The sequence below is a fragment of the Corvus kubaryi genome, unplaced genomic scaffold (assembly GCF_017639235.1).
Source record: "Corvus kubaryi isolate FWS band 111438036 unplaced genomic scaffold, C.kubaryi_AGA036_p1.0 37334, whole genome shotgun sequence".
NCBI lineage: Eukaryota > Metazoa > Chordata > Aves > Passeriformes > Corvidae > Corvus > Corvus kubaryi.
Genome location: NW_024581108.1, coordinates 17708732 through 17733122, shown reverse-complemented (window position 1 = coordinate 17733122; position 24391 = coordinate 17708732). Strand labels below are relative to the sequence as shown.

The 24391-nt window shown below is 51.1% G+C and overlaps 2 protein-coding genes across 2 annotated transcripts; both read left to right on the top strand.

Moving 5' to 3' along the window:
* Positions 1-504: 504 nt before the first annotated feature.
* Positions 505-9021, top strand: LOC121665821 (fatty-acid amide hydrolase 1-like). Its single transcript, XM_042030612.1, has 15 exons — positions 505-854; positions 1896-2009; positions 2727-2870; positions 3173-3306; positions 4319-4525; positions 4927-4967; positions 5512-5636; positions 5803-5928; positions 6151-6248; positions 6620-6719; positions 7020-7060; positions 7444-7483; positions 8029-8137; positions 8448-8593; positions 8683-9021. The coding sequence occupies exons 1-15, from the start codon at positions 690-692 to the stop codon at positions 8809-8811; spliced, it is 1719 nt and encodes a 572-aa protein (XP_041886546.1). The 5' UTR covers positions 505-689; the 3' UTR covers positions 8812-9021.
* A 2501-nt stretch (positions 9022-11522) lies between these two features.
* Positions 11523-23215, top strand: LOC121665820 (vitamin D3 hydroxylase-associated protein). The gene is made up of 15 exons (XM_042030611.1): positions 11523-12015; positions 12979-13092; positions 13438-13581; positions 13929-14062; positions 14338-14544; positions 15065-15105; positions 15700-15824; positions 16193-16318; positions 17029-17126; positions 17607-17706; positions 18262-18305; positions 19461-19500; positions 21605-21713; positions 22536-22681; positions 22953-23215. Exons 1-15 carry the CDS (start codon positions 11806-11808, stop codon positions 23079-23081), a joined length of 1767 nt encoding a protein of 588 aa, XP_041886545.1. The 5' UTR covers positions 11523-11805; the 3' UTR covers positions 23082-23215.
* Positions 23216-24391: the final 1176 nt, after the last annotated feature.

Genomic DNA, 24391 nt, shown 5'->3' with positions numbered 1-24391 from the left:
AAATGGATAGCTTGAAATATTTTCTGACAAACTTTTGGAAGTCGTGGAGGGGTTTTTTTTAAGGAAGACCCCTTGTGGGGCTGGTGATGAAGAAATTATTTTGGCGTTTCCCTCAAAACGGAGTGCAAGGCCGCAGAGCAGGGATGCCAGACATCGCTGTTAGGAGCCGCGGCACTTTGCAAAGCACAGGCACACCCATGCTCTGCCAGTGACAAGTGAACTCCGCTGGGCACAGCCTGCGACATTCATTGTTTCTTTTTCCCACACAGCCGCTTGGCTCCAGGAAATGCACCAGAGCCGGGTACCTTTGGGACTCCCCTCCCGTGCTGCCTCGATCCTCCAAGCCAAGACTGTTCCCAGAGGGGCTGAAAAATTACGGGGAGATCGAACCCTCCCTCGGCGAACGGCAAAACCAAATAAACCTTATCAGATAGAGACCACCCAGCACAGGGAGGGGCGAGCTGTCATCCAGCAGCTTTTCCTGCTCCCGGACCTCCCTCTCCCTGCCCGCGCGGCGCTCGCACGGCAGCAAACCGGTTAAATCCCTGTCCGGCTCGGAATCCCGCCCAGGTTTTGCCTCGCTCTCCCCGCGGGCGGCGGGCGGGTGCCCGTGCCGAGCCGGGCGGGGCCGAGCGGGGTGCGGGGGCTCGGGGTGCCGGGGCTCGGGGTGCCGCTGCCGCAGCCCGGCCATGCGGGTGCCGCTGCCCGCCCTGCTCGGCGGCTCGGCCCTGCTGCTGCTGCTGCTGCGATGGCGGCGGCGCCGGGCGCTCTGGAGGAAGGTGGCGGAGGCGCAGGAGCGGCAGGAGCGCAGCCTGGTGCGGATGGAGGCGGCGGCGCGGCGTTTTCGGGAGCAGGTGAGTGAGTGCCGGCAGCCGCGGCCCCTGCTCCATCCCCGCGGCGGCAGCTCCTCCCCTGGGCCCCCTCCCCGTCGCGTACCCTGTGCCGCCCTCCCTGCGAGGAGCAGCTGCTCGCCCGGCTGTCAGGTGCTCTCCCGGCTCCTTATATGGACCCGCGGGGATTTAGTGTCATTATTTATTTTCCCTACGTCAGTGTGTGCGCGTACACCTGAGCATCGCGGCGATCGCAGGGATGGGGAGGAAACGCTGTCTGGGGCAGCGGGAGACGACCCGTTATCTCGGTAACAGTCCCAGGCAGCGAGGAGGGGAAAATCCCTGTCTGAAAGCTTCCCGGCCCCGTCGCCGGGGAGGAAGGCTCAGGCTGGTTGAGGAGGCAGCAGGAAGAGGCGACAGGCGATGTGTTATCAGCACAGGCCAAAGTGCAGCCGCGGCTGCAGGCAGGGATGCGGTGGTGCCCCGAGATCCCGGCAGGCAGCCCGGCCGACTCGCTCAGGTTCAGAGTCCAGCTCGAGGCGTGGGGTTTGATGTGGTTTTCATGGTGTTTAGTAGGTGGTGAGGAAAGCTCTGCTGACCCAAAAATGACTAGCCAAGGGGCTCCCTGGTTATTGCACTTCCCTGAGCAAATATCATGGTGGTGCGAGAAGAGCTGGCTCCGGTTCTGGTTTCATTCCTTGATGGAACAATGTTTATAACCATGACACCAACTCCCACTGTAATTCAGCAAGAGCATTGCACTAAGCTGTTCCCCCAGGCCTAACCATGACCTATCTGAATAAGGCTGCATGAAAGGCTTTAATTTATTTAGCAGGTGCTTGGTGTGACTGGTCTGAACAGGAAGAAAGGCTGAGAAAGCCCAGGCCAGTACTGGCCCTGAGGGTTTCACACTGTGCTCAGTGGTGTCAGGTAGAGCAGGATGTGGTCCTTCAGCGACTAAATGGCAGATATTTTTTGGGTGAGTTACAGAGGGCACCAAGGAGAAAGGAGGAAGCCATCAGCTGAACTAGAGGTGTGACATTGCCTGTTCAACCTTTCCCATAGCATCCTTCTGTGAACATGGTCTCCATCCTCTCTCTGCCGTTGCCGGAGCTCTCCAAGAAACTCCGAGATGGCTCCCTCCCTCCGGACCACGTCTTCTATGCCTATGTGGGCAAGGTGAGGAGCAAGGGTGGCGGGGCAGCATCTCACCCACGGTGGGGCTGGCTTTTTTTGGGAGGAGCCTAGCACAAGGTTCAAACCGGGCTCAAATGCTGCTGAGCTGTCGCTGCTCACTGGTACGTGATGGCCCCTTGTGTGGTTTTCTGTGAATGGTTAGAGAGCTGGGCACCTGGCTGCCATAGCTTTCAGCTTGGTTTGGAGGAAGAAGGACCAGCAAGCAGCATCTGCAGAGCCCATACCTTTCTGGGAGAGCCCACCCCTTCCCTAGGGCAGATATGCCTGTAGGGAAGATGCAGAATGCTGTTGTCACCCCTCCGTCTCCAAATGGATTGTTAAACCTCAAAAAGTCAGTGTTCATGTTCATTCTCTACTTTTGCCATAAAGTTCTGATCACTTCCTGGGTTCCCTCTTTGGGATTATCATTTGTGCCACCCCAGAAGCTCAAACAAGAGAATAGTGCGTGGTATTCATCTGAGCTGAGTACCTCCCTTCATCAAGCACAAGCTGGTGCTATGGCCCCCCTGTGTCCAGAAATAATCTTGGAGTTTGGCATGAAAATGGCTTGAAAAGTATCAGTAAGGGCTGCCCTGATACCAACTGCTTAGATGGGGAGGTGGAAAAGGGGGAAGAGGCAGGTGTCCTTGGCAGAACAGAGGTCATTGTGCAGCACCATGGGCTGTGACTCACCTGTGGGCTTTGCCTGCTTTCCCCAAGGCCCTCCAAATCGCCACAGAAACCAACTGCATCACGGAGTTCCTGCAGGAAAGCGAGACCCAGCTCCGGAAAGCCAAGCTGATGGAGAAGCAAGGTCTGCTCTATGGGGTGCCAGTCAGCATCAAAGACTCCATCGACTGCCAGGTACTGCCAGCACGATTCCGCCTGTATTCCGAAATCCCTGTGGGTTGAAGTTTGGTGGTGGGGGGAGGTTTGACCTCAGCACATGGCTTGACTTTGTCTTAGCTGATGTGGGATGGGCTGCCTGGGCAGGGGAGCCTGTCTCCCATGTGAGCCAACAAAGGGTGTTCAGATTTGCCATCAACATGTGTGTGATGGGTGGGTTGTTTGAGGTGCATGTATGTGCTTAAATGTATAGCTAAAAGTACAGAGGTAGGGAGAACTGCAGTCCTCCATCTGAAAACCTCATTGTCCTCTTTTCCCAGGGTCATGATTCCACGTTGGGGTTCATAAAAAACCTCAACAAACCCGCAGCAGAGGACAGCGTGGTGGTGCAGGTGCTCAAGAGACAGGGGGCAATTCCATTTGTCAAAACCAATGTTCCCCAGTCCCTCATCAGGTAGGTGGGTGCTCTGTTCCCTCAGCATAGCAGCAGTGCTCCCTTCCCCTTCTCGAGGGAGGGTTTCTATCTGGTCTCATTCTCATTTCCCACTTCTTTTTATATAACAACACCTGGTCCCCATTCTTTGTGTCTATAAGTTTCACATTGAAAAGTAAACACATTTACACTGAGGATGAAAATTAACTCTAGTTCCACATGAAATAAAGAAGCAGAAGAGGAGGAGGAGAGGAGAGAAACTGTTGCCCTTCTGTCCTATGCTGGGTGGTTTTAAATCACTTTTCTTTTTATCTTTTTTTAAATTAACGTCTCAGAGATGATCCTATTAACTCTAGAGTGCACACACATATTCATGGAAGGAGAAGCTAGTTAAACTAACAGCCTCAAATTATTCTGCCCCCAAACCTCCTTCTCTATCTGGCAAGACCACTCTTGGTGTCACTGATATGTGGTGAGCTCACGTGTGCTCTGCTGGACAGCCAGAGTGTCCCTGCGTCCTGCCAAGTGAGCTCTGGCAGCGCTCCTCTGTGGGTGACCATTGCCCAAACCCTATGAAATGCCTTCCTTAAGGTGATGTGGCAATGACCGACCATAGTTCAAAAAAGCCACACAAAGAGGTTGCCCCGGGGACTATCAGATTTTGCCCCAGCTTCTGAGGAAGTCCAGTGTAAATATCTCTGCAGTTGGCATTTGGCCTGGTCTCAAGCAAGGGCTGAGCTTTGGGTGTCCTGTGACACGCAAGACTGCCTCAACAGGGAGGCTTTCCAGGAGGATTGTGCTGCCAGAGGTTCTCTCTGGGATAGGTTTAATGACACTGAAATTAGCTGTTATTGAGTCCAGAGCATGGGACCACCAGGAAAAGGCTCATGGTCTTCACCACCACAGTAAATGATGTCAGTGTAACAACTAGTGAACTACCTGATTACCTTCTCAAGGTCTTCTAGTAGTGACTAGGCTCCACAGCAGCAGATACCTGCATTCCTCATTGCAATCTCTCTCTCTCTCTCTCCAGCTATGACTGCAAGAACTTAATCTTTGGTCAGACGTGCAACCCTCTGCTCTACACCAGAACCCCTGGAGGCTCCTCTGGTGGAGAAGGAGCACTTGTAGGAGGTGGTGGGTCCATCTTGGGCATTGGGACAGATGTAGGAGGGAGCCTACGTTTTCCTGCTGCCTTCTGTGGGATCTGTGCAATCAAACCCACTGGGAACAGACTCAGGTACTATGAGAAATGCAGCGATGTCTCTGGGTGACACCCACTCCACCAGCCACTGTGCTGGGATGCTCCTACTCCTGTGGGCCAGGGAAGCTCGGGAGGAACTGGGAAGGGCTGGTTTATCCCTGCCTGGGCATTTTCTGGGGCATCTATGAAGGGAAGCACTGGTTCCCAGAACAGAGATGGGGAGGCCTCTCCAATTGCATGCTAAGGGGATGGTTGTTCCTGACTGACAGGGCCTAAATCTGTCAGGCCTAGGCTGAGTGTCTGTTGGGCTTCCCCTCGGCTCTTCCTTCTGCCAACCTTCACTTCTGCAGTTTTAATTGATACTTGCTACTGCTTAAAGCCTTTCCCTTCAATGAAAACTACTCAGCTGCTGTATTTTGTGTCTCTTTTCTTTACAGCAAAAGAGGAGTAATGGCTGGAGTCGTTGGGCAGAAGGCAGGTAGGAGTTATGTCTGTCCCGCAGCAGCAGGGCAGTAGTGAGAAGGATCCTCAGCTGGGTATGGAGGACTTTCTCCATAACCTTTAGAGAGAAGCAGGTTCCCTTTCAGGGATTTTTTCAGAGAGCTGCCCCCATACTGTGAATTCTGAGAAACTGAAATGCGCATGAGCTGAGAGGAGCAGTTTGTGTAGCATAAACCACAACACAACCTGTTACCCACAAGGTGTGGCCTTGTCTGTCACTGCTTTGTGGGGGTGGAATTAGCAGTCAAAGGGAGTGTCTGATGTTGTCCTCATGTCATGATTGACAAAGCTTTTTGTTTATTTTTTTTTTAAATCATGAAATGGAGATGCCAGGGCGCATGTTAATGGATAACAGCTCTGGGTCATAACGATGGACCTGTGGGTGGGAAGACACTTGTGGGTATCCCCTGCCCAATTCTTAAAGAGGAACTGTTGCCAATACTAAATTAAGATAAAACAATGCCAAGAGGTCCTGGTTTTGCAGGACGTACCCTTGAATGCTCTCTTGTGGTCTCTTCCAGTGGCTGCAGCAGTGGGACCACTGGCAAAAGATGTGGAGAGCCTGGCGCTGTGCCTGCGGGCGCTCCTGAGCGAGGACATGTTCAGCCTGGACAGCACAGTGCCGCCCCTCCCCTTCAATGAAGAGGTGGGGACCTCCAAGGGGCCAGAGGTCTCTGGGGAGAGCTGCAGGCTGAGAACACCTGACCCGTGGGTGGGCGAGGCAAATGCTGCTCTCCAGACTCGCCCCCTGGTGTGGGTGTGCTGCTGGCTCCGCTGGCACCCTTCCAGCCAGCTTCTCCCTCTCCCTGCAGGTGTATTCCAGCACAAAACCCCTCCGCATTGGCTACTATGAAACCGATTTCTTCACCATGCCCAGCCCGGCCATGAGACGCGCTGTCCGCGAGACCAAGCAGCTCTTGGAGAAGGCTGGCCACACGGTAGGGGCCTTGGGGCTGCTTCGACAGGGGGGCAAGCCCATCCTGTGTCTTCTGACTCAGCAGTTGTTGCTAAAAGGAAAAACATTGTTTTCAGGGAAGGATGGAGGTTTTCCTGTGGGCTTGTCAGGAAATCCTCAGCCCAGCTCAGCCTGTTTCAAGCCCTCAATGGCTTGTCCCACACAGTGCCTGTGCCACTGATACCTTCCTCTGTTGTCCTTCCAGCTGGTGCCCTTTGAACTCACAAATGTGGACTGCGTGGTCTTTAACTACTGTGTCAGGGGAATGTTTGCAGATGGAGGCAGATCCTTTGTCAAGAAATTGTAAGTATGGCCTGGAACGGTTTGGTGGGATTGGTGCCTGTCTATAAAAATCCTCCCTAGGGTCTGGCTGGAATCTGGATACAGGTAGCAGACCTAGTGGATGTAGGTAGTGGCTGGTAGGCACTGGGTAGGGGTTTAACATTAAGCGATTCAGCTGCACCTTGGTTCTCTTTGGGATTGTTTCCAGCTTTGGAAGGAGGCTGGGAGCTGATATCCTATAAATGCTGTGAGAATCAAGTGTTGCCCACCAGAATGGAGCAAACCTCTTTTTGTCACCTAGATATGCTGTTCAGAGGGGTTGGCCTGGGAAAAGCTGATCTGCTGTGATTGCTCCCTACCACTGCTCAGCTAAACCCCCCTCTCCCTTTCAGCGAAGGGGAGATGGAGAAAGGCGGCACGGGGCTGCTGTTCTGGCTGGCAAAGGCACCACACTGGCTGAAAACTCTCCTCTCCTGGATTGCCAAACCTTTCGTAAGGTCCATTTCTTTCTAGTGTAGACAGAGTTAAGCTATATGTGGATAACTTGTCTCCCATTGCAGTAAGGCTTTCTCATAAAGAAGTCTCTGGGCATTGCTTCCTGGCTGTGCTCAGACACATCTCCAAACTGGAGTGATGCTATTTCTCTTCCTTCTCTCCCCTCTTTGGGGAAAATCCGCAAGTCCTCCCTGCACACTGAGTAAATAGCTTGTATTTGTCACTGAGCTGTCTCAGAGGACGGAGCTGGGATTCATAGAAATTATTTTCCTTTTTTTTTTACTTTCTCCTGCTCAGGTGCCTCGATTTTCAAGTATTGTAAGAAGCATGAAAGAAAAGTGAGTAAATCTGAGGTTGAGCAAATGTGTGAAGATTTGTTTTGCAGCAGTGTTTGCTACGTTATTGGTACTGCTGCAGCTGCACGTGTCTGAGAGAATGCAAAGCAGGAAATGCAAGGGTGGGAGCAAACTGAGAGCAGTTTGTGTCAACACCATAACCCTGCTGGGTTTGGAAAACTGTTTCTAAATTGAGGGTGAGAATGAGAGCAGGGGTCACAGCCTTTTGCTCAGGAAGAGGATGAAGCCTGTAGGAATGAAATACGGTGTTTGCTTCAGCACTGGTTAATGCATCCATCATGCCAAGAGGTAGGGACCCCATAAGGCAGAAAAAAGGTGTATACACAGGGAAGGATGCCTTTCATTGGGTTTGTGTCCTTTTACAGCACAGTGGACGAAGTCTGGAGTCTTCATCATGAAATCGAGGTAAAGTATTGCAGTTTGGGGTTAAATAGTTTTTGTTTGATTTCTCTTTGGGAAGGGGCAGATTCAGCACTCACCAAGGTCAGGAGATTATTGGGTCCCTGGTGATGTAAGGTGGGAACACGTCACTCCTCAACAGATCTCACTTGGGTGTGCAAGTTCTCAGCACATTTAAAGGTTAGGACAACACGTAGGCAAGTTCATGATGCTAAATCAGACCAGAATTTTTGACACCTGCATATAAAAATGTAGATCATCAGACTTGCTTTTATTTCCCTTCTGGTTTTCCAAAGACCCATGCCCATGTCCCAAGTCACCATGTGCCCGTGCACTCAGTCTTTGCCCACCTCCAGTTTACCAGGGAGAGGGTGCTTTGTAAGCTGGGAGGAATATTGTCCAGGCAGCGAAGCACTGCTGGGTTTTAGCAGGATCAGGCCTGATGTAGCCTGTTGGCTGCTCCCAGGGAGGGACCAAGAGCCCAGCTGGACACCCTGGCACCCTGGGACGGTACATCCACCCCACTGACCACCAGCACATTTCCTCCTCAGGACTTTTGCCACCAATTCATTGCCCAGTGGAAAAAGCTGAATCTGGATGTCATGCTGTGTCCCATGCTGGGCCCGGCTTTCGGCATCGGCTACCCTGCAAAGCTCTCAGGTAGGACACCGACAGGGGACCTTTGCCGTGGCACTGTGCCAGTATCCATGAGCAGCCTTCCTCCTCCCCTTGCATCCCCAGGGTGCTGGCCAGCAGTAGGAAGAGCTCAGCTCTCAGGACAGCTGCGGCCCAGCCCACGGGGAGCACCCGGAACACACCCCTGGTGTAATGGGAGCCAAAGGGCGACTTCCATCCCTCAGCCCCTGAGTTCCCAGTACAAGTGCCCCAGTAGCTGGAATCCTGCGTACACAGAGGGGGGTGAAGGCTTTCCCTGCGCAGGCTGGCACTGCAAGCTCCCCCTCTCTCCCAGTGGCAGTCAGCTACACCATGCTCTACAACGCCCTGGACTTCCCTGCTGGTGTTGTCCCTGTCACGCTGGTGACAGATGAGGACGAGGAGGAGCTGAAGGGCTACAAGGGATACTATCAGGACTGGTGGGACCGGACCCTGGTGAAGGTGAGTGGTGCCAGGCTCTCCAGGAGCACGAGCTCTCCCATCCCTTCCCCTGGACGTCCCCAAGCCCTCTCCCTCTCTCTGTGCCACAGGCTTTCCGTGGCAGTGTGGGGATGCCCGTGGCCGTGCAGTGCGTGGCCTTGCCGTGGCAGGAGGAGCTGTGCCTGCGCTTCATGAAGGAGGTGGAGACCCTCAGCCTGAAGAAGAACAGTTTCTTCTGAGCCCCGGGCGCTCAGCCGGAGCAGGATCCCAGCTAACACCAGCGTGGGCCATCCTTTGGTGTGGCCCACAGGACTCTTGTTCCCCTCAGTGAGGATGCAGTGATGGCTGGGCTGGCTGCTGGCTTTGGGGGCGAGGGGAAAGCAAAGCGAGCTCTGATGTGGTGGAGCTCTTCCAATCATTGTCCTAATACAGTACTTCTTATTATCTGAGTCAGTTATTTCAAGTCTGTGTTTGCGTGTGGGGTTGGGGTGGATTTTAACCACCCCAGGGAAATACAAGAACATGATCTTTCTCTTACAGATGGGGAAACTGGGGTGTGGGGTGTCTTCTGTCCAAGATGCTGAGACTACTACTTGGAGTGCTGTAGAAACAGGGATTTTCCCCTCTGCTCTCAGCTCCCTGAGGATGAAATCTGGCATTTTCCCTAGCACAGACCAGCAGTGAGAAGGGAAAGCTGAGCCTGCGTGCAGACTCTGGCAAGCATGGAGGGAGCTGTGGCCCACTTCCCACAGCATAGGGCTGCTGGCACCCTGCACAGCCTGAAGGAGAGATTATGGAATCACAGAAGAGTTTGGGTTGCAAAGGGCCTTAGAGATCATCTCATTCTAATCCCCTTCCATGGGCAAGGACACCTTCCACTAGACCACATTGCTCAGAGCCCCACCCAGCCAGGTCTTGAACACTGCCAGGAATGAGGCATCCACAGCTTCTCTGGGCAACCTGTGCCAGGACCTCACCACCTCCAAGGAAAGAATTTCTTATATCTTACCTAAATCCACTCCCTTTCAGTTTGAAGCCTGCATTGAGCAGCATGCCAGGGTCAGATGGACAGCAGACAGCCTGCCCTGCACACCTTCTCCTCCCATTTAGCCCATGCCAGGTTTTCCAGCAGGATTTTCCAGCCACTGATGGCCACTGGCACTGGGATTGGCAGCAGTGGCTGCCCCCGGCAGGTTTCCAAGGGTGTTCCAGAAAGGAATTTCACAATGCTAAAGTGTTTTCCCAATGCAGGGATGTCAAAAGCAGATGGTAACAAAGCTCTGGCAGGATTAATGTTTGGGTTTTTAATGTATTATTGTAGTTTAAACCAGAGCCATGCAAAAGCATGGAGTGTTTTCAAGGGCTGGGATAGTTTATCACAGCCACGGAGAAATCAGCTCCCAAGGACCCCCATTCTTTATCAGCAAGCTTTGAGAACAGGAGGGAGGGAGCTCCAGGCATCCCATGACTGAATGCTATGTAAAGCCAAGCCCAGAAGAGCCTCAGTGGGGTTACAGGTGCTTTCTGCCCACACAGAAAATGCTGGATGGAGTTATATGTTTACTTTAAAATTCAAGCCCGGAGGACTTTTCCCAGGAAAGGCAGTGCCACCTGCACCTCTGCTCCCAGAGCCAAGCACCACTTCACTGTTAGCTTAATCACTCTCTCCCTGGCACAGAGGTGGGCAGGGTGCAGGACTCCAAACCATGCAGCAACCAGTGAACCTGAACCTGTAATTATTCCTCACTGGAAGCCCTGAGCAAAGCTCTCCAGCAAACTCACAACCTTGGGACAGTGCACCAGGCAGGGCCGGAGCTGCTGGGTGGCTCTGGGGACTTGAAGCTGCCACAAGGGCCAGCTGCAGGCTGCTCCCAGCCCAGCCTGGGCAGCAAGAGGTTGGTGTGAATGGCAGCACTGAAGCACTCAAGGCTGGGATGGGGCAGTGAAGACCAGTCAGTGGGGAGATGTTGGTGACATCCACACTGAGTTGTTTGGTTCATTTTGCTGCCCTCCCTGTCCAAATAGGGAGGATTGTCCTCAGTTTTCCAGTCAGCAGGTTCTCTGCAAGGTCTCACGTCTTCCCCAAGCTTCCTCCCTGCTGCCACAGGAATAGCCCATGGGACATGTCTGTAACAGGCAAGAAGGTAAAATGATACAGCAGCACGACTGCTGGCTTCTGTCCCCAAGCACGACCTCTCCACCAGAGAGCAATGGTTACCCTGGATGCTCTCCCCTTACAAGCTGTGCTACCCCGCTGCCTGGAGCAGAGCCAGCGTCTCTCCAGATATAGGGGGGTGGCCTTGCCTCTTGGCGATGAGCTCTCAGAGGCATCCCCTGTCCCTTCCCTGTGGGCTTGCAGATGATTGAGAACTGAGAGAAGCTTAATTTTTTCAGCCTCTCCTTTTTGCATTGAGCTACAGGACAGTCCTGGGCAGGCGGAGCACCCGTGGCAAGGGGCAGCTGCTAAGACTACATGGTCCAGCTCCTCTGCATTCTGCTGGCTGGAGGATGGGTTAAAAACAGCAGAGCAGACTCTGGATCCATCAGAGGGGATTTCCCAAAAGTGCTCAATCTCTGATTCAGGTTGGAAAATGACTTTTCTAAGGGGCTGGGCTTGAAAATGATACAGAGCAGTCATACTCCTTGAAGGCATCTTCAGATAGTTCCTTCCACACTGCGCTTCCAGAGTCACTGTTGCACCTTCATTCTCTTGGTTCTCCTGTGCTCCCACCTCTCCACAGGGGCCGTTTCTCTCCCTGCATGAGGTTCCCCAGGACAAGCAGAACGATATTTCCCAGGCTCACAGGGCTGCAGGTGAGGCTGCCTGAGCAACAGGGATGACAGCTGAGCGCCTCTAGTTAATGGGCTTAAGTGTTCATGAACTATTACATGTGGGTATAGCAGGGCTAGCACAGAGCTGGGCTTTGCTGGCACTCAGGTACAGCCACAGCCTCTGGCTGGGAGAGACACAGCCTTGGGAACACCCCAGCCTTGGGGATGCCCCCAGACTGAGTAAGCTGAGCACACTGCTCTGCAGCCTGACCCACAACGCTGCTCCAGCAGCCAGACCCTTTCAAAGTCCACAGTCTGGAAAGTCCATTCCTGGACTTTGTTAAAGCAACTCTGCTTCAGAGCTGATCCTGCGCAGCAGGCGAGCGCAGAGGCTGCATTCATCAGCCCTCCGACGAGAAGGTGAAAGCCAGGTGTCTGCAGCTGGACCTGAGAGACAAGTCATGACCCAAGAGCGACTGTGGCAGGTCCTGGATCCATCCTGGGCAGACCCTCGCACCCTCTCGGCTCTGCTCTGCAGCTCAGCTGCAGCTGTGGTGCTTCTGAAATGGCTGGGACGGAGGCAGGTCCAGCAGAAGATGGATGAGGCAAGGAGGTCTCAGGATCTGGCCCTGGAGAGGATGGAGAAGGCAGCTCGCAGGCTTAAGCAAGAGGTAGATTTGGGGTATATGTGAGGAAGGGATTATATTTTGATAACCAGAGAAATGGGGGAGCTCTGATCAGTCCCTCTGTGAATGGTGGCTGGGGCACAGGCACGTTTTGGAGCATCTCCAACCCAATGTTTTTTGAGGGTCATCACTCTCCATTGTCTCAAAAGGCCCTCCCATAAAAGACAGTGTAAATTAAGTATTCCTCAATACAGACACATTGAGGAAATCCTGAGGATGAAAGAAAGATTGGAGCTTGGGACCTTCTCAATCAGATCACCACCTCAAACCTCCCTGTGTCCTTTCTCCTCATCCATCCCTACTGCCAAGCCTTTCCTCTCCCATCCCCTTACCTCTGCCTCTCCATAGGGATCTGTCTGCCCCATCATCCTCAAAGTACAAGAGGGCTTCACGTCCCTCCAACATCTGCACATCAGTGACCAAAAGCCACTTCCTCCTGCCCATGCCCAGGTAAAGAAGCACCTGGATTTGAGGAGGTCAGTCCCTTGGAATTGTCTTAAACCCCTAAGAAATACCTCCTGCTATTCTTTTCTTGGAAGACAGGTTGCAAACAGCCCACACTTTTTTTTCCATGTTAATGATAAATTTCGTAAAACTTTAGCTGGTTAAACTGCTATTCAGTGAGTTGAAGGGGAGTGAAGTCCTGTAGAAGAGTAAATAGAGACAGGTCAAACCACTCTTACAGGTTCATGCAACTCTCCAATCAAGGTACAGTTTTCTGCCTGTTTTGGTTTTATGAACTAAGACTCAGAAAATTCCCAGTCAGCAAATTCCCCACTCCAGCACACACAGTGCTCTGTGGGAGGTCTGCATGTCTACAGGGCATATCTCCTAAAATTTTCCACTCAAGGTGATGGCTGGGCAGATATTAGAATTGAGTATCTGCAGCCTTAACCAACCTCTTCTGTCTTTTTCCTCCCTCTGTACCCAATTTTCCACCCATTGCAGAACTCAGACACCCAGACCTCACACATCCTCTCGCTGACAATGGTGGAGCTGGTAGAGAAGCTGAAGGCGGGGTCCCTGTCCCCAGAAAGTGTCCTCTACTCCTACATGGACAAAGTGAGTGATACCTCCAGCATGGCAGAGATGCTGCAGGACTCTCCTGCAGTGGGACTTTCAAATTAAAAATCAGCTCGTTTGCTGAGAGAACCAGCAACACTGGGGATTAAAATTTGTCAGTACTGTGATGTCTGAAGAGTGGCTTACAGGCAAATATGCATAGGACAGAGATCCAGGGCAGAAAAATATCTCAGAAATAAACATCCAAAGTTTATAGGTAAGATCTGAATAATAAATGCTGAAGTTTTGAGGAGCTTGAAAATTTAGCTTGAAAACTCAATATGTAATGTCTCCTTCCATCCATTCCATCTCATCTGTCTTGCTGCTCTTCTCTGTTCTGGAGAGGCTTTGGAGGTGAATCGGGAGGTGAACTGCGTGACAGACTTCATTCATGGATGTGAGGGTCAGCTCCAGGAACTGAAGAAGCAAAAGGAGAAGGGGCTGCTTTATGGCATTCCCATCAGCATCAAGGACCACATTAACTGCAAGGTACAGCCCCAATTCCTCTGCCTTTTGCCTTGGGTCTGGGAGCAGGCCAGGATTTCCCATCCTCATCAGGACTGGCTAAGAATTCCCTCAGACAAGGATGTTCTGGATCCAGTATTGTGGGACCAGCAAACCTACCTTTGAAAATTTTGATGAAAATTTTGTTTTCTGCAGAAGTTTCTAGCCTATTCTGATCTGGTTTTCCCTGGGATAGTCAGGTCCTGTTCTGCCTCTGAGAAAAGTTAGATGGGAACTGTGTCACAAGAGGCATCACGACTTATGTCTGTTTTTGTCACAGCTCCAAACAGCATTTCTCCTGCACCTAAAGAGCTTTGTTTCCCATCCCCAAGGGCCACATCTCCTCCGGAGGGATGGTGAAATTTCTGGGCCAAGTGAAGGAAGAAGACAGCGTCATTGTCCAGGTTCTAAAGCACCAGGGGGCAATCCCCTTTGTGAAAACCAACATCCCGCAGACCATGATAAAGTAATGGCATGTTTGCCTTCATGGGAACACTGTGACACGTGCCTCTCACCATCCAAGCTAATCACACACGTTAATTGCCTCCTTACTTGGATCTAAAAGGATTTCTCTTGTATTTGATGCCTCTTTCTTCTCTGATTCAGCTGTCTCAACAAATCTACTTCATGCTGATTCTACCTTAATTCCACACCCATCCCTGCACGGGTGCTCTATGCCCTGTGTTTATGGTTTGCAAAGGCACAAGTACCTCACTCACCTGCTGATCTTCCTCTCCCCAGCTATGACTGCAGCAACCTCATCTTTGGCCAGACACTGAACCCTCTCAACCACCAGAAGAGCCCCGGGGGCTCCTCGGGTGGGGAGGGAGCTCTGATTGCGGGGGGAGGCTCCATCCTGGGCATCGGCTCGGATGTGGCCGGCAGCATCCGCCTGCCCTCCAGCTTCTGCGGGCTCTGTGGCCTCAAACCCACAGGCAACAGGATCAGGTACGTGCCCACTTCTGTCCTCTTCTTCCACCCACTGCGGAGGCTGCAAGGTGTCCCCCACAGGGCATCAAACTTGTAGTAGTGCCCATGGTTTCCCCCAGGGTTAAGTTAGCATTGAACTTGCTCTATTAATGACACAAGATGACTTCAATCTGTATGACACCAAAGACTTACTAAGTTTTTAATAGCCCTGGCCAAGAAGCTGAAAGCAAATACTACAGGATGATCTCCTTTTCAGATGTTTCCCAGCCCTTGCTTTGCTTGTAAGAGTTTTCTGTTTATCAGAGGCGGATTGCCCATAGATAAGGAATTAGTTGCAGCAGGGGAAAGAGATGATAAATACTGTCCCTAGCAGCTTCCAGACCATGTAAATCTTCCTCCTAGCCTAGGAAGTGTCAAGTCTTTGCGGGAACTTTTGCCCGTCTAGATTTGACTGAGGGCAAATGGGAAGTTTGCAGCTCAGCGTGGTGACCTGCCTTACAGAGCTGCTGCTAATCTGCTTCTCCCATTATGTTCCCAGCAAACAGGGAGCTGTTTCTCCTCTCATAGGAATGCAGTCAGGTAAGTCCATGATGACACGTTACTATGTCAAACCTCTGCCTCTTACATCTCCTACTATTGAGATGCCAGCAAGGGTGCTTGCTGTGCCCTGTGCCTCATGGCCAGCCGAAGCAGTGACCTACTAAAGCACCCTCCTGTTACGACATTTTGCACCATTTGCTGTGTTCTGGGTTGTGGCCAGTGTTGGCTGAACCTCAGCAGGATGAAATCAATGCAGTGATGGAATGGAACCAGGCAGTGCAATGCCTATCAGGAGAGGTGTGAGATGTGCATCCCAAAGACCTGGGATGTCTCACTGGAGATGCTGCCAGGAGACTCTGGCAGCCGCAGCTGCCCTCAGGCAGCATTGGCAAGAAGGCTGCAGCCCTCCCTTCTCGTGCCTGCAGAACCCTGGCCCAGGAGGTCATTAGGCTCATTAGGCTGCCTCTGCTCTGACAGATCCTCCCTGCTGGACCTCCTTGCTCGTTACACTCATTCCCCTCATTCCTCACTCCTCTTCCCTGACCTGAAACTCCCCCATGCTGGAGCCCTACCAGTAACTATGAGACAGCAGCAGCCCACCTGGCTGCAGTGACAGCCCCTTTGTGCTCGCAGTGACGGCGATGCTGGGGCCCATGGCGAGGGACGTGGACAGCCTGGCCCTGTGCATGAAGGCGCTGCTCTGCCAGCAGATGTTCCAGCTGGACCCCACCGTGCCCCCCATCCCCTTTGATGAGGAGGTAAGGCTCAGAGGCGCTCCCATGTCTCCATCTGCCCAGCAACAAAGAACGATCTCTGGAGATTCCCATCTGGTTTCATGTCCTGAGATAGCAAAGGATCCAGGGAAACACACATCCTTGTGGACAGGGGACACCCAGCATGAGTGACCCCCAAGGAGCAGCCACACAGCAGGGCTGGCAGGCAGGAGGTGGTGTCGGAAAGACTGTACCAAGGATCAGTGTGTTCTGGACAGCACTGCTTTTCACCAGCCCTCTAGCTCCCACCATTCCCCCAACCCAGGAGAGCTCAGCTGGTGCCTCCCTGAGCCCTGGGAACAGTCCAACCTTGTGCTTCTCCTGGCTGCAAGTCATGGCTCCTCTCCTCGCAGGTTTACACCAGCTCAAAGCCTCTTCGCATCGGGTACTATGAAGGAGATGGTTACTTCCAGCCCTCGCCCAGCATGAAACGGGCTGTCCAGCACACAAGGAAGCTCCTCCAGGATGCAGGGCACACGGTGGGTTTCCATGCCTGTGGTTGCCTGGAGCTGTTACCCTGGTCCTCACAAAGTCTGGACAAATCACTTTCCATCTCCGCTTCTGCTCCCTGTAAAAGAGAAAGGCAAATGCAACAGCTTGTTTTCCAAACTGGAGTGACCTTGCTTATATTTCTGGCCTAGCAGATGTGATAATTATATTCAGATATCTCCAAGTTACCCCAAGCACTGTTTTTTCCATAATGCTTGGTGTTCCTGCAAATATCAAACTCACAACAGTTTCCATGACCCCTCAGCTGTTTACACAGCTTACAGATTTCTTAGTGGGTAAGTGGGAAGGAGGCTGGAGCAGTTGACCCTCCAGGGACTTCTTTTAGCCTACATTTTTCTGTGGTTCCACCAGTGGAGATTTCTATATGGGAGTTGTTCCAGCGATGCAAATTAATTTGAAAAATTGGTGGTTTGAAGTTTCTAAGAATTCTTCTCTAATGTGTGGAGGAGTGGAGCCTGTGCCAGCTCCCAGTATGTGTTAATGCCTTGGATAGGAAAATGGGAAAGGACAGCAGGCAGATGAAAATGAGGTCTTGCTGTCCTGGAGCAGCAAAGGAAGGTGTACATTTCTCACCACTTCTCACTGACCTCTGGTGACCACTGGTGAGGCAGGGAGGCTCACAGAAGGCTCTGAGTCATTCACCTTTGCTGCCTGTTGGACAGGGATGGTTCTCTTGCAGCTCATTCCCTTTGCCCCGCCCAAGATCGACTACGTGGTGGATGAGCTGTTCACCAGAGGGATTTTCTCGGATGGGGCCGCCCACCTGGTGGACTGCTTGTGAGTAAACCCCCATTGGGGTGTGGGCTGTGAAACCTGGAACTGTGAGGCCAGTGGCTGCACCCAGAGCGTTTGTATCGTGGGTGAAAACCGAGTCATGAGCAGCAGAGGAGCAGTTTCTGGCAGGATGACTTTAGCATGAGCAGCAGCCAGTCCTCGTGCACAGGTAACATGGGGGGTGCCCACCCAGCCACTCTCTCACCTCGGCATGCCCAGGGCTGTGCTTTGCACCACTGTAAAGATCTCCAGAGCTTTTATGGCCCTGATGACACAGGCAGTAAAATACTGATTTACCTGTAACTTCTGCAATGAGCATTTCCACCTCAGCATCTCTTGTTCAGTGTTTTCCATTGAAACAGGCAGATTTTGTCTTCTAGCACCACCCCCCCAAGACAAACCCTGCCTTGGGAGCAGCACTGCTGTTGCTATCACTCTGGTACAGGTGACTTGTCCTGACTTTTTCACTCTCTGCCCTTCCAGCAAAGGAGACATCGTGGATCCCAACCTGAAATCCCAGTTCAACACCTACAGGCTTCCTGCTCTAGTGAAAAGGACCTTGGCTATTATTTTGAAGCCCATAGTAAGTGTGTGGGCATGTCTCACCTGTGTGGCATGAAATCTGCAAGGCGGGGAGGTTCTTTGTGCGGGAAGGTAAATCGTACCACCCAGGAATGCTTGGCTGCTTCATGCTAAGTGCCTGATGGGCTTCCTAGGGAAGTATATTTAATCCCTAAACCCAGGCTGAATTTATCAATTGAGTCTGACAGCCTTTGTGGCATTTTTGCTTGGGGAGGTTGAAATATGATCCTTTCTCAGGAAACCTGTGAGCATACAGCTCATCCAGCAATGAGTTCCAGGAGAATGGATATCACTAGCAAGGATCTAAACAGCTTTCCCACATCCGGAAGATGCTCTCCAGGACTAGTAATGTGGTCTAGAGCCTTATTTGTATGGGTTGTTGTGATTAAACGTGTAAAATAATGTGGGAGTAAACCCACTTCACTGGAACTGGCCTGTTCTTCAGAGCCACTTCTGCTAGGACAAGACAGATGCCCAAAATGCAGTCGCAGGGTAGCCAGCTATTCCAGCTGCATTGTTGTTGACTAAACCCAAGTTTTTCTCTTCCCTCCTAAAGTACCCACGAATTGCCCGGGACCTCAGCGCTCTCTGTGGAGTGGGGTAAGACACTCTGAGGTAGCTCTGGAGAAAGGGGATGTGCTTGGCTGTGCCCACCCATGCACGCAGGTAGATGCCAGCTGGCTGTGTGTGCAAAGCCCTGCCACGGGGCTGCGTGGCACGGGCTGAGCCAGGTGAGTGTGTGCTGCCTCTGCACCAGCTGGGCTCAGCACCGGCTTACCCAGGGCTGTTCAGCCAGAGTTGTTTGAAGAGCTTAGGCATCCTCAGAGTGACAGAGCTGGGATGACTCCATGGAGGTCAGCACAGGGAGATGTGGGTTGTTTTCCCCATCAGGTGGTACCCACAGCATCAAATGCCAAGTTAATGCAGAGGTCTCTGCTTGCACGTGCGGTGTGGTGTGAGTTACCTGCACCTCCAGAAGAGGCACAGGCACACCAAACTGACAGTGATGCCATGAAGATTTTTGCCTTTTCTTTTATACCCGTTATACCTTTTTACAGCTTCTGTATTCCTAGTGCTTTTTGCCTACATTCTTGGACTTGTTTGTTAAGCTAAGAGACTAAACATTTTAGAAGCTTCGTAGCTAGGGATCAGTGTGCCCCAGACCCCAAGGTCCTCTCCAGAACATATTCTGAAAACCAAGATAGAACCATCCAGGGGAAGGTTCCTTGGGGAGGGGGGGGCTCACTTGAACTTCTCATTGGGGAATCTTTGATAGATATGTTAATTAGTAAAACCTATAATGTTATACCCAATGTTGGGCACACACACACACACACACACACACACGACACACGGAAGAAGAGAGACAGAGACACAGGGAAAGACTCGGTGGGGTACATCTTGATGCATATGACCTGGACGTGTACACCTAAGGATCCTTAAGAATAAATACCAAGGTAAAATCCCTTTTCCCCTTCTAACCGTGTATGCCTCTTGATTTTAAGACCAGGAAAAGGCATCAACAGCAAATGAATTTAGAAGACTGATTTTTATCCAGGTCTTCTGGCATGCTTTAACAAAAGCTCTTTTGATGTACCCGTAAGCACGTGTGCACCAGGGGAATCAGCTGGGTGGTACCATTGCTTGTTCCTAGAAGGGTCATGCAGTTACCATAAAAATGGACTGTCTGGGCATTTTCTTAATTGTTTTCTGTTGCCACAGTCACAAAGCTCATTAATTCTGCCACCTTTCCAGATCTGCCAAAAACCTCTGGGATCAGCATGGAGCAGTGGCGGTAATGTGACTTTTATCTTATTTTCCTTACTATAGTGAGAGGTTTACAAAGCTTCTAAGCAATTGTTTTGCACTCTGTGATGGACTTGGGGTTGAAAATTATTCATCTTCCTTTGCCCTGCATTGTCTAAACAAAAGCAGAATAGGAACAGCCACTAAAGATGAGGCTTCATTTTGTCTTTTCTGCCTCTTGGTGTGAATTCTTCATTTCAGGTATTAGGTGTTATTGTCATGAGCTAAGGTCATGCTTGAACTATCAAGCAGAGATATTAGGAGTCCAAAATTGTGTTCTTGAACTCTGTGACTTAGGTGGTTTTCTTATGAACTCTTTTGAGATCAGGAACCTCAGACAGGAAGTTTTTTCCTGGACAACTGCATCCAGTGCTGCCGCAAACTGACCAAGTTCCTCTTTTAAACCAATTTAGTTTTATGCTTGCATTTGTTTTTATTGACTGGCTCCTCTCCTCCCTGCTCTGATGGTTGGAAACCTTCATGTTTCCTGTGCTCTTTATTCCCTTCCAGTTTATCCTCATTTTATTTTTGTCCTTCAGTTTAAATAGCACCTCTCCTCTCTGGTATTTTCCGCTGCCTCCGTCTATTTATAGAGAGTATCCTCTTTCAGCTGGTGTTTTGCAATGCTGAAGAGGCTGTTTTGGTGTCCTCCCACAAGGCAGGATCTGTGTTCCCTGGGACACCCTCACAACCCTCCATGAGGAGAAACATCCCCCCAGCCTGCACCACCAGCCTTTATCAGTGCCAGTCACTCCATGGATGTGCACTCTGGTCTGACAAATTATAGGGTAGAGAAAAAACTCCTAAAAAGCTGCCTGGTCACTGGTGGGAGTGTTTGAAATGAAATGGGCATGGGGTTTTTCTTAAGGTGAAAACAGATTCCTCTTCCACTCCCAAAAAAACCCCCACAGAAAACCAAACCTAACAAGTAAACATAAAAAACCCAAGACAGACAAATCAACAAAAACCACACAAAAAAGAGCCACCATCCAAAAAAAAAAAAAACCCTCCCAAAGGAAGCCAAAAAGAAAACACTTTAGAAGGTTTGAAGGCTTCAAAGATATTTTGAATTGTTGTAGCTCCATGAAACCATATTCACATGTTTTCATCTACTGCAAACAAGAGCTGATTCAAAACTTTTGGCTAGTGACCAGCTTTTCTCTCAGAAAAAAAAATTTAAAAAAAAAATCAGGTTAGCTGCAGTGACTGTGTTTCCTGGAAACACATCTCATTTGTTGAACTTTCAGCAGGAAGGATCTCAGAGTGCAGGTGGAAATTGAGGTCAGACTAAAAAATAGCTCCAAGGCCAGATCTTTTGTGAGAGTGCTGGAAGATTCTTGTACAGAAAACTTGCTGTGAAAAGGTTGTGCAGGACAGGGGCTGGGCCATGATGGGACAGATGTGTCCCTGTAGCCAGAAAACGGCTGCAAAAACAACCATACTGTGGTTCCACCCATGTCTGTTTGCTGAGACAAAGTGGAACATCTCTTTGAGCGTGGATTCATTCGTTGCCTGATGTTCAGCACAGCTGTGCCAAACCAGACTACAGGTCTGGGTCTCTCTTGGAGCTGCAGTACAATCCTGAAGCTGTGCCTCCTGCATTGTGGGGGATGTCCTGCCCAAATGTCTCTTGCTGCTTCCTTTCCTTACCTGTATCCTCATGGAGAATGAAAGAAGGTTTTGTGGAAGTATTTTGGATTCATATCTTCTAATATTTCTACCAGAATAACCAAAGCTTTTAGGAAATGTGACTTTTTAGTCATCTAAACAAACTGCTGTTGATCTCCACTCAATATAATTCTAAAACAAAGCTGTTCATAGAAAGGACTGGGTTAATACTCAAAGAAATCAGTTCTGAAACACACACCTAGCATTAATGTCTAGGTCTGGGCAGCACATGGTATTCTGACAGGAAACCTAAAAGTAGAAGAATAAAATCCCTTGACCCTTTCAAAGCACAGCTCAGATTTTATCCTTAATATTTTTTTGTTGTATCCAGGAAGGCTTTCTTCTTCCTTTTCCTCTCTGTCAACATTGATCCACCACTGCTGTCCAGCAGACACCTCTGTCACCTCCTCTGCCTTTCCTTCCAGGCTTACCGCACCGAATTCATTGCCAAATGGAGGGAGCTAAGGCTGGATGTGATCCTTTGTCCCGTGCTGGGACCAGCCTTCAACCATGGCTACGCTGGGAAGCTCTTTGGTAACGTCCCCTGAGGAATCCCTGCACACACCCACGGTGGTATCTGTGGGCAGAGCTGCAGCAGGATGCTTGGGTCCCTTGGGCATTCCCCAAACCACGCACGGTGCTCGCTCTCCCCTCTGTGGAAGAAAGCAAAGGAGAGGCCTCTGGGTGGGTCTTCCCACACCCACCCCTCGTCTGAGCTGCAGATGTTTGGATTATTATGGGCAGCAATTAGTGGTCACTCTGTCCCCGTTGTTCAGTGGTGAGTTTTCTCTGTTTTTCTGCTGCAGAAAGCCGCAGAGCTACTCCTGCAGCAGAGAGTGGCAGTGAGGACAGCTGTGGTAAGCTTTGCTACAGGCTCTTGTGGATGCAGCTCTCTCACTCTTCCCAAGACCCTGCAAACAGCAGGAAGGCTCATTGCGTGTGACTTGCAGAAAAAGGTGGTTTTTTATAGCTTCCAGCACACAGTCAGGGTCCTCCATCCCTCTAGCAATGACCTTTTGGGATCCAAAATCCCCACGGTGGTGTTTCATACCTGGACATCAGGAATATCTTGGAGAGATAGCTGGGATTTTTCCCCAGGGATAGATGCAGACTCTGAATTGGTCCCTCCCAGAGCACATCTAATCTCCACACGAGTGACAGGTGAAAGCACAGGTCACTCTCTGCTCCCTGGTATCCAAACATCTCCATCAAAAGTCCCTTTGAGGCAGCACATTTTCAGGGCCTCCTTGGGACCAGCAACTTCAGCCTGTAATTCCTGCAACTCAAGTTATCATCTGAAGGTCTTTGCTGGCCCAGCACATTAAATTTTGCCATTTTGCATGCTCTGTATTCCAGCTGCGACCTCCTACACCAATTTGTACAACGTGTTAAACTTCCCTGCTGGGGTGGTGCCGGTCAGCACTGTCACAAGAGCCGACGAAGAAGAACTGAAGCATTACCGAGGGCACTACGGAGACCCTTGGGACAAGAGGCTGAAAGAGGTCAGCAGGAAAAGACCTTAAGCCTCAGCAGAAGATTATGACTGGCAGAGTGACACCTCTGGGACATTGTCCCAAGGCGTGTCTACATCCCCTAATGAGAGTGGGAGCTTGTTTAGCAGCCCAGTTCGCATCCACTGTTTCAGTACCCTGTGGTGCAGCAGGGCTGGTGTTTGCCAGCCTGGGAGCTGTGCCCTCACTTGTCTTCCTCTGCCCTCCCTTCCTGCCATGTCCCGTGCCTGCCCTGACTCAGCACTGTCCTTAACTTTTGCAGGCTGTGGAAGGAGCCGTGGGGCTGCCCGTGGCCGTGCAGTGCGTGGCTCTGCCCTGGCAGGAGGAGCTGTGCCTCCGCTTCATGAAGGAGGTCGAGACTCTTGCCCACGGCACGAAGAGAAATGTGTGATTTCTGGGAGCCAGCCTCCAATGTGATGGCTTTTCATTCCCTGCCCTTCGCTCCATATGAAGCAAAGTAGATAGTAAGCTGAAGACTCTGAACTAATGTTTCAATAAAGTGGCACTAAATTTGCTTTTAAAATAGTCAGCAAAAATCCCGTCTCTGTCTAAATTGTCCTTCATTGTTAAACTGAGTCAAAAAAACAAAAGAAAGGACTGAGAGTTAATGCTGGATCAAAGGGATCCAATAACAACAGTTTCATGACATCTGTTGTATGCTGTGAGACCAAAGAGCTGTTTATTGCGTTATTTTACTTCCAGCTGTGGGCAGGAGCAGATATTTGTGGGAGAGTATAACCTGGTAAGTGCAGGATTCCCTCCCTGGCTGTGCCATTGTTTGGCCAAGGGACTTTTTGGCAAAGACTTGCAGTCAGCCCATGGGTTTAAATAGCTGCCAAGAGAGCTCTCCTCCACAAACTTGTCCGCTTCCTGAACTCATTTTCTGTCTAGATCTCCACACCACCCAGAAGTTTAGCTGTGCAGGGAGTAGTGCAAAGCTTAATATTCTCTGTTTAACCATAAGCTGTGAGAAATGTTAACTGGTCTATCACCACTGCTGTTCCTCATTATTTCTTCCAGTTAAGCAATGGGAAGAGATGGGGGTTTATTGCCGACAAACGCTTAGGGAAAACGAGAAAGAATTTCTGTGGCTGTGCTTAGGCCATTCCACTCTTGGGTGCTTCCAACAACACTGTGACGATTGTGTGCTGTTTCTTGGCCCATCCTTCACTCTCAAAGTGGAGGAAGAGGCTGGAGGAGAAAGTGGGAGTGGTGAAGGAGATGCTTTGAATAAGCAAGTGTGTGTTGAAACAAGGCACGCTCATTAGCGACGATCATTAGGGTGATTCTTTCCCCAAGCCTGCAGGCAAAGGGAGAGAGGCAAGGGGTGACACTGCCCCTGGTACTCATCTGCCTCCCCGGGGCTGCTCGGGGATGCTGCAGTCACCCAGCTGCCTGCCGTGGCCACCAGCAGGTCTGAGTCACAGAGCGAGCGTGACAGTCACACAGCCTGACTCACCACCCTCTGACCCCAGCGGAGCCGGAGGAAGCTCCATGGCACACCCTGCTCCGAGGAGATGCCCTGCCTCTGCAGGATTGCTGCCGGGGGCACCAGCCACGGAACCCCTGCCTGGGGGGAGCCTGTGGAATGACTGTGACCCTCTCAGGCCAGGAGCAAAGGGTCTTTAGCTGAACTCTCATAGGGAAGATGGGAGCTCTCCATTAAAGTCGTGATCTGCTCAGGTAACGCTCCTGGCTAGA

What these genes read in the sequence shown, in the direction of transcription:
- LOC121665821 (XM_042030612.1), top strand. Translation starts at nt 690, where the DNA reads ATGCGGGTGCCGCTGCCCGCCCTGCTCGGCGGCTCGGCCCTGCTGCTG. An exon ending in CGCGGCGTTTTCGGGAGCAG is followed by an intron (nt 855 to 1,895) that starts GTGAGTGAGTGC and finishes CCTTTCCCATAG; the next exon opens with CATCCTTCTGTGAACATGGT. An exon ending in AAGACTCCATCGACTGCCAG is followed by an intron (nt 2,871 to 3,172) that starts GTACTGCCAGCA and finishes CTCTTTTCCCAG; the next exon opens with GGTCATGATTCCACGTTGGG.
- LOC121665820 (XM_042030611.1), top strand. Translation starts at nt 11,806, where the DNA reads ATGACCCAAGAGCGACTGTGGCAGGTCCTGGATCCATCCTGGGCAGAC. An exon ending in ATCCCGCAGACCATGATAAA is followed by an intron (nt 14,063 to 14,337) that starts GTAATGGCATGT and finishes TCCTCTCCCCAG; the next exon opens with CTATGACTGCAGCAACCTCA. An exon ending in GCCCACCTGGTGGACTGCTT is followed by an intron (nt 17,127 to 17,606) that starts GTGAGTAAACCC and finishes CTGCCCTTCCAG; the next exon opens with CAAAGGAGACATCGTGGATC.